We start from the raw sequence: 9,142 nt of genomic DNA, 5'->3' as shown, positions 1-9,142 counted from the left end.
TGGACAAACATAGCGGTGTCCCTTACACCTGCGTCCCAGTGCTTTTATTCACAAATGAGGAGAGAGGACCTCCCCAAAGGTGCCCGCAGCTTCTCAAAAAAGACCTTCTGCTTTACTAAAAAAGAAAAAGTAATCAACAATGAAAAGACCAGGCAACTCACTTGAACTAGAAACCACTGTATATTTCAATGTATTACCCTAAAAACTAGAATAAAATACAATAAAACCTAAACAAACAGCAGCAGGGGAGTAAACTGCAATTACTCACCAACGACTACTGGGCAGCCAAACACATACCAAGTGAAATGCACCAGATCCACAGACATCACGATCAGACTATAACAACTCTCAATGTAAGTCTCAACACATTAAAACGAATTTCTACATACCTGTATCCAAAGATGAAACCCCCAAAAGACCAGCTGATCCTGAAAAATGGGCTATAATCGAACTTTGATGGAAGGGCTAGAGGAGCACGGTTAATGATGCATTCACAAACACTTAGATACACTGGTTTAACAATTATAAGAAATATGTGTTAATATAATTAAAACAAAAAAAGTGGATTTATAACTTCTTCTATTTGACATGAAATCTGGTTATCAGTTGGGACAAGAGAAAAAGGGCATTTTGGGGGGTTCTCAGGAGCTATTTTGTATTTTAAATGTTATTTGAGAGCTACTTTTTCAACAATTGTGTTTACACTTTGTCTCAGGACAACTGTAATTTACACACACAAACAAAGAAACGAAATGAAAAACAGCCTTATACACTGCCTGTGCACAGACCCTGAGCATGAAATGTGAATGTCCCCCATAAGTGACATTGGAGTATTTTTTAAAATAGTTACTCAATACAAATTAATGTAAAAAATGTCCAGTGTTCTCCAAACAATTTTCATTTCTGATGGAATATTCTGATTTTATGGGCCCCGGCTGCCCAGAAAAATCCTGGAAGCACCCCTGCTCGCTTTTCTTTTGAAGGACATGTTCAGGTTATTAATCTGCACTGACAGGAGAACTACTGACAAATATATTTTTGTGACTTTTAGTTCTCTGCAAACATCCTTATTTGGCTTTTACTGTAAAAAACGCGAGCTCTAACACACACGCACGATTTGCCGCGCATATCTCAAAGAATTGCTTTTTCCATGACGCAATTTCTCTTTTCATGTAAAAGGAGGAGGGGAACTTCTTAGGGACGTTCCCCCCTTCCACTTTAGTATGGGGGTAACAGAACGGTACGTGACCGGAGTGCTAATGGGATCAGGGATGAGGACTACTTCACCAGAGGTTAGTTTATGGTAATCCGTTGAAATTGTGGGTGCTGACAGCTGGATTAGTGCGCATACACGTGCGTGGAGTGTATCTAATGATTGATTTACTTTGATTTGATTTGTGATTTAAGTTAGATAAACACCCGAGTCAAAGATATTTAACTAAGAATTGAAAAATAGTTAATTGCTGGAAGATCTTTGCGCATTTACAGTACGCAGCCAGGCGCTGATTGAGTGTCTTGTGCTGGGAGAGGCTATAAATATTGTATTCACGCTTTGCTTCAGCTTAGCAGACAATGGCTGATGGTGTGCGTGTACAGCATGCAGTGCTGTGATCCAGGCCGCTGCCAAAACGTCTGTGGGACCCAAAAAAGAAAAAGCACTTTGCATCCCACCCCCAGCTTTTCTCCGGCCAGCGCTCATTCACTATGATGCGCGCCTAGTTGAAGGAAGCTCTCCACACCCGGTTCCCCCTGCACGCCTAAAACTTTCTAATGAAATCCCCCAAAACTTTTTGACAAATAATATTTTTTTTCCTCTGGGGGCCAATAGGGTTTTCGACTTATTAATCCGTGTTTTTTTAATTGAAAAGAGAACTTCAGGTATGTCCGACTTTTCATTCATCGATAGAGCACAGATTGTGTATTTCAGATAGCTTGGCTTTGAATTGAAAAGTAATTTAATGGACACCGTGGATTGTGGTTGGTTTAACTGGCACCTTTTCTTTCTGCGAAGAATATGGAGCCCAGTTCCACAGAGGGAGGAGCTGAGGAGAAGCTTGTTAGAAGTCTTGTGAGTGCTGAGATTATTTTATTCTTTTTTTCCCTCTGGCTCATGAGCGTTTTTGATGAACCTCAAAGTTATCAACCCCGCTCCCATCCTCCCGTAGCAGCAGATTCTTATAAAGGCCTCTCTCTCGCAAATGATGTGTCCCGTGGCTCCTCTGGGATCTGTGTGTCCTGGCCTCTGGATGCTGAGACTCAGTAACAGCTGGCTGTCAGAGTGACCCTCCAGTTCTGCTGTCTGCAGCTGCTGCTCCAAGCAGGAGGGTCCACTCAGAGGAGGTCAGCTCTCCCAACGAGTGCCACAAGGTCACCAGCGGGTTTATAATTTGCAGAAACGGAGGACAGGACCATCAGTTCATTAATATGCAGAGCGCTGTCTGGCAGTTTATGTTATCGGTCATACTCAGATCAGGAGGCATGCCATTTTTTTCCTGCAGTAATTTGAAAAGCAAATAGGTTTCACTGTAGAACTCAGCAGTTTAGAATATGTGTGGTGAGGGCTTTTTCTCTTCTTCTTTCCACCAGCCTCACAAAGTGATACTCAAGCATGGCCAAGAGCTGGAGGAAGAGCAGGAGGAGCTGGCCGAGCATCAGCCTCTAGAGCAGGAAGACCTCAACTTTGAGAGATGGAAGCGCAGGCCGATTCCCAAGAGGACGCTCCACCAGAAAATAGACGACCTGAAGACATACCTGTGGAATGCAGAGACCAACGAATTCATGGGTCGCTCTGGGAAGAGCTGGAGTGAGTTGATGAAGAAAGAAAAATTCTCTGCTGTTGGGTTATGGGGAAGGGACATTTTGTATCATATATTTTTTAGTGCATATGACCATAACGACACTTTTAATGTTGAGTGCAACACAGTTAATCATCCTAAATAACATGCAAATGTGATGGTTCAGTGTGTGTGTGTGTTTTTTAAGATGCACTCAGCGATAGTTTTAGGGTGAGAAATGTCTTTCCAGTCCAGTGACTGAGCTCACTGTGCTGCGAGTGTGTGTGTGTGTGTGTCCTCATGCTCAATGTTTACATAGGTGCATGGATGATTCAGAGTGTCCCGACAAAAACAGACTGCCTGGGGACGATTCCCCAGCGGGACGCACTGTTCAAGGCCTCACATTGGCCAGGAAACACATTCCTCTACATCTTACCATGCTCTCCACAGCCTCTTTCCCAAAGCCTTGGCGACCTCATTGCTGAACTTAACATGCTTGTGGCCTCTCAGTTGCAGTAAAACACGTAGAGGTGTTCATGTTCTTTTCCCCCGCCCTGTAAATCTAACTGCCAAATCGAGCTTTGGGCGCTGGAGAACTTTTTTGGCATGAGCGACACACTGGACGAGTTTGTTGAGTCACTGGTGATGGAGCAACCTCTTGGTATAACCAGGGTAGTTGCTATGTGATGCTGTTGAGCCCCCTCTCTTTTCACACAATGGCAAACATGATCCAACTGTGTGCAGAAAGAACTTCTAAGGAAAGTGTGTGTTACTTGCATAAGCTGCAATGCCGGATCCCCGGGCCACATAACCAGTGTGTGTGCACACTTGTGGAAGAGTGGGGCCCATGTGTCTGCTGAAGAAAGACCCCGAGTTGAAGTCTGTGCTGCGTGTCCTGTGAGACGAGTGTGTAAGAGGGGACACAATACCAGAGTGGGGTGATTGGGGTTCCTTGGAGCTGGCTGTGCCTCTATGGCTGCAAAAGGACCTTCACTACGATGGCAACCGGAGGTTCACTGTGTTCCTGAGTGAAAGGACAGCTGGGAGAATTCTCACTGAGCTCAAACAGAAAGGCCTTTGTGGCTCAGGGGATGCAACGCTGGCTACAGCTAGTCCCCTGTGAAATTGCCCACACAGCAAAAGCCATTTTATTTAGGACACGTTTAGCTTGATTAGTAGCTAATGGACTGTTAATTGAAAATTGCAGACCAGTGCTATTTCTCAGGATTTCTTTGGCACAAGGTCCGTGCTTTAGCTAAGTATGGGTTTCATACCAAAGCCAGTGGAGTTATTCGCAAATGCAGACACGAGGGGACCACAGTGCTTTTTTTATTCCTAAACAAATTAGTGACCGTCCTGATCAAGGACAGTAGCTGGAGTCCAGACAGACCAAATGGTTTGCCTGAGCAAAGTGGGAATTGTTCATGGTTCGTTATTCCCCTTCACTCAGATCAGATGTAATTTATCAGGAGCTGTGTTGTCTGTTATGTAATCCACATTTGTGCAAGTACTCCCTAATGCCTCTTTTTATTTTTTTCCTTCACTCTCACCATTCAGGCCTCATCCTACTCTTCTATGCTGCACTTTATTTGTTTCTTGCAGCCATGTTTGGCGGCTGTTTGTTTTGCCTCATGTGGTCTATTAGTCCCTACCACCCCACCTTCAACGATAGAGTGATGCCACCAGGTAACTATAACTCCAAACTCAAACCACCTCCTCTGTTCTCTGTCCCTCTAGCTGTCCTTCTGTCTGTTGCTTCTCCCTGAATCTCAGCACAGTTGACTGTCTCTGCGTCTCCACTGGCAGGTATGACGATGGCCCCGCACCTAGAAGGCCATGAGATTGCTTTTAACGCATCTGATCGCAAATCCTGGAGGAAGTACGCCAGGTCTATGGAGGAATATCTAAGACGTGAGTGATGCGATCGAGGTGGGGTGGTCAAAGCTGGGAGGTCTGACAAGGTTGTTGAGTTTGTTTAAAATGAAGAGACATGGAATGGGTTAATCCTCATCTTCACTGCCTTTGTCCCTCTTTTTTCTATTTGGTCCTTGCAGGGCATGCTGGGAAGGGAAGCCTCTTTGTGGGCAGAGGGTTGCTATTCAGTCCTGGGTGTTTTTTTTTTCACAATCATCTTTTGTCAGGCTTTCTTAATCAGAGGCCTGCGCCTGGCAGGGCACTGCAAAGGTTTATTTATGCCCTCCTCTCTCTCTCATTCTCCCTCCCCCTTTCTCTCTGCTCTGTACTTTCAGCGTATAACGATGCTGCTCAGCAGAGGAAGAATATTCCCTGTGATAAGGAGACATACTTCATGCAGGACGACTTGGACGAGGCTGCAGAGCGGAAAGCGTGTCAGTTTAAACGGTCCTGGTTGGGGCAGTGTTCAGGGCTGCAGGACGCCAACTTTGGCTATTCTCAGGGAATGCCATGCATCCTCCTTCGAATGAACCGGGTAAAAAAAGATGGATTTTAAAATATCAGAAATCCAGATTACTGTACTATGAATCAATTTTACTATCAATTTACTGTGCGAGTGACATCTTGTGGTCATTCTAGGTAAGACAGAGAGAAAGCCTTTTGTCATTGGGTGCTTATTTCATGCCTAATTAGAAACATTTTTGAATGTTTTCACATATTTATTTGTGATTTTTCTTGCAAACAGAAACAGTCGGTGCCCCACAAAGAGGGCAAAGGAAACTCACCATCAGCTGTGCCTTAAAAAAAAATCTACTTATCTAATTCAGTTTGGGACAAAGATGATACATAGCGTGTGCATGCAAACAATGCAGGATGGAAAAACTACAAGAGAGAAAATGAGGCTTTGGCATATTAAAAAAAATGGAATATTTCACTTTTAAATGTAAAGACATTGTCAGATGAATCCACAAAGGTGCATCTTTACATTTGTGCTTACAGAGTGAGACATTTTCCCTCTTACTCTTGTTCTTCTTTAATAGATCCTCGGTTACTTACCTGGTCAGGGGAAACCGATAAATGTGACCTGTGGCGTTAAGGTAAAGTTTTTCTTTCTTGATTCTTTGACTCATGACTGAAAGTGTATAAAAATAAGTAAGTCTGTAAAATAGACTTACTATTTTAAGTTTCTCTCTCAGAAAGGACCACCAGAAGTCTTGGGAAAAATTGAGTTTTTTCCCAAAAGCATTTTTGAAAACAAGTATTATCCATACTACGGGAAGCTGAGACATGTGAGTGAAAGTTTCATGATTGTCGGGGAACTGCTGCAGCAGCAGTCGAATTTAAAACACCCGTCGGGTCTTAATCTTCTGTCTCTCGTCTCTCAGGTAAACTACTCTTCACCAGTCGTGGCTGTACGTTTTACGGGCGTGCAGCAAGGCGCTAACATCCAAGTACAATGCAAACTGAACGGAAAGGGCATCATTAACGATTCTCCTACTGACCGCTACCTGGGCAGCGTGACCTTCTCCTTGGAGGTCGGAGCGTAAAGCGAAGGTGTCGCAGGACGCTCACAAGACGAGGCAGGAAAACATTCACGAGACAAGATTTATACTGAACCGTTATTTTCCATGAGATATGTAATTTGCCCCTGTCCTCGTCTTTCACTTAAATATCTTCTGCTGTGAAACAAAATCCTCAAGAAGTAGGTATTTACTCGTGTTTTTTGTTGTTTCTTTGTACCACGAGTGTGCTACTGGCACCTGCACCCACAACAAACAGTGCTGAGCACAGGAACGAGTGCCTAGAGCGAGTTATTCCTGTTCGATTCCTGATATTTTGTAATGATTAGTGAGATTAACCGCACTAAATTACACTCTGCCCATTAGTTAGAGTTTCTGGCTATGCAAATCCAATTATGAATTAAACATTAATAGGGAACTAGAGTTCTTTCAGGTTAGATCGTACGTTTTTGTGCACATTTTTGTGCGACCAAGTGTACTAATTTGTTTTGCATTATATTTTTCAAACATGTATATTGTAAGAATTCAAAGAACTATCATGCAAACACTGAAAGCAGGACTTGTACTGTACTTACACAGTAAAAAAAAAAGACATAATAAATGCAAATACATGATTACTATATTTTTGTTGAATAGAGCAGTATTATACATTTATGATAAAGTATCACTTCTTCTTTTGTAAAAAATATTCGCTTTGGAAAATGAAATACTATACATGACTGATCAATAAAGAGACGCACTGTGCTGTGAAATAGTTTGTCAAAGGTCTGCACCGTTTTAATTATGCTATAACTATTTTGTGATAGTATTAATCATGCCTGAACTGTGCTACTAAACTTGGTATCAGTGTTGTATTTATTCCTATTATAGCTCTTACAATAAATACAGTGTTCTGGTATGTACTGCAAGTTTTCTTCCACATCACTAACAGCCTGCACAGACTCTGACATGTTGCTATAACATCTAAATTGATTTACTGCAGAAGTCTCATATTTTTAAAGAATGTCGTATTATACAGAGGCAGCTGCTATAAAACAAGGTTATAAAGTAAACACTTAATGCTTCCTTAAGAAGTAAGATGCTGCTGCTCAAATGCAAAATGCACTTGATTAACCACAAACCAAGCAAGAAAGACAGCAGCAGTGATCTTAGAGAAGTAATTATTGCTGCCCATCAGTTTGGGAAGCGTTTCTAAACAACTTTAAATCCATCATTCTAGAGTGAGACTGATTACGTACATTCAAATTTCCAGTACCAACTTTATTGGCATCTCAACAGCTGTGTTATATGCTGGTGTCGACCAAAGAGGCCAATCAACACGCTTACCATCCACTGGAGGGTAAGTGTAAGGAATCGGTTCTCAGACTTTTTGAATCGTTAACCACAAAAATTTAATTCTAGTAAAATGTGTAATTGGAGGTATAATGAGGACCCAAGCACAGGACATGGAAGCAGGTTGAAACATTGGCTAAAGAAGCCCTGAAATGGATAAGGGTAATACAACTGCAGGCATCCAGGAACTGAAGAGTAATAAGAGATTAACACGAGGGGGCTCTACCAAAGGGAGGATCGTGTTTTCATTTTATACTTCGCTCTTAGCTTTTCATGCCCCAGTGCAGCAGCTCTTCGTCTCTGTGTTGTTGACAAAAATAGGGGGCACCACTCAAACGCTTTGTCTACATTTTTGCTTCAAGTTCAGATAAACTGTCAGAAACCCATTTATACAAAGTCAGCATTGATACTCGTCTCCATATCAGTTCAGCATTGTGCAACTCCAGGGTCAACTTGTTTTCATGTCAGTAGCTGGCATGAGAGTCACGGCTGTGCGTGCTTGTTACAGGTCATAAAAAGCAGGTAGCCAATCAAAGTCAAATGCACAGTTTAGGCCATTTGATCGTTCAGCAGTGTAAATGTTTACGCCCGTTAACCTTTGAATGCAGTTTAGTCGCAAGACTCTCGAGCTTGTAGGGAAAGTTCCTACGACACTGGCAATAGTCACCTACAAGTTCTAATGATGTTATCGAGCACATGTTTTAATTAATTATTCAAAGAACACAGAGAGGGTAGATTTTTTTTTCTTTATATAATGTTCCTGAAACGTTAAAAGTTAAACTAAGACATTCTCCCTGCAGCATGTTGAGCATGGCTTGGAGTACCAGATTATACTCTAATCTTTTATGAAACATTCCCACAATGATATTAAGGTGGGAAAACATCCTCCAAACAACCTTATGAAATGAAAATTAACAGATTGCGTTAGAGCAGTGGTGTCAAACATAAGGCCCAGGGGCCAAAAATGGCCCAGCAAGAATGCCAATCAAGCCCACTAGATGGCTTTCTATAGCATTATAAAACATTTTAAATTTTATAACATTTCTAAATGATAAAGGCCTCCACCCTTACTACACCAAAGTAATTAACTAAAAGATGATCAATTAAAGGAAAGAAAATTTCCAGTTTTTCTGAAAAAATAAACATTTTTCTGTCGGTTAACAAAAAAACCCAAACAAAAACGTTCTATTTTATGACAGGACAGTCCGGTGAATGAGCAATTTCACACATTTATTTCTTAGCAGCAGAGATGATTTGCATTTCTTTTTCGTGTGTTGAGATATCTCAGGGATTACATATTAAGGTAAACATCTTAACCTGACAGAAAGGAGTGTTTTGCTGGTCTGGCCCACTTAAAATGAAAGTGGGTCGTATGTGGCCCACGGTATAAAATGACTTTGATATCCCTGCATTAGAGGTGAGTATTAGAGTAGCAGCTCATCAGGTTCACAGGTTATTTTAATTTCTTAAGTACTAAAAGTAGAGTAACACGTTTTCTTGTCACTGGTTGACAAGAAACTAAACTAAGCAAAATTACAATCCACTGACAAATGTGACCTTAAGCACAGGTTGGGTGGAGACCCATTAGGTGTTCAGTGTGTC

General features: G+C 41.9%; 1 protein-coding gene across 2 annotated transcripts; it reads left to right on the top strand.

Moving 5' to 3' along the window:
- Positions 1-1,208: 1,208 nt before the first annotated feature.
- Positions 1,209-7,106, top strand: atp1b4 (ATPase Na+/K+ transporting subunit beta 4). Of its 2 annotated transcripts, XM_026145877.1 has the most exons (9): positions 1,677-1,878; positions 2,012-2,068; positions 2,587-2,803; positions 4,332-4,460; positions 4,581-4,685; positions 5,024-5,223; positions 5,729-5,785; positions 5,885-5,977; positions 6,074-7,106. In XM_026145877.1, the coding sequence occupies exons 2-9, from the start codon at positions 2,015-2,017 to the stop codon at positions 6,233-6,235; spliced, it is 1,017 nt and encodes a 338-aa protein (XP_026001662.1). In that variant the 5' UTR covers positions 1,677-1,878; positions 2,012-2,014; the 3' UTR covers positions 6,236-7,106. The 2 variants fall into 2 exon arrangements, with proteins under 2 accessions (XP_026001653.1, XP_026001662.1); XM_026145868.1 differs by lacking the exons at positions 1,677-1,878; positions 2,012-2,068 and adding an exon at positions 1,209-1,292.
- Positions 7,107-9,142: the final 2,036 nt, after the last annotated feature.

The sequence above is a fragment of the Astatotilapia calliptera genome, chromosome 2, assembly GCF_900246225.1.
Source record: "Astatotilapia calliptera chromosome 2, fAstCal1.2, whole genome shotgun sequence".
NCBI lineage: Eukaryota > Metazoa > Chordata > Actinopteri > Cichliformes > Cichlidae > Astatotilapia > Astatotilapia calliptera.
This window is presented reverse-complemented; position numbering and strand designations above follow the sequence as displayed.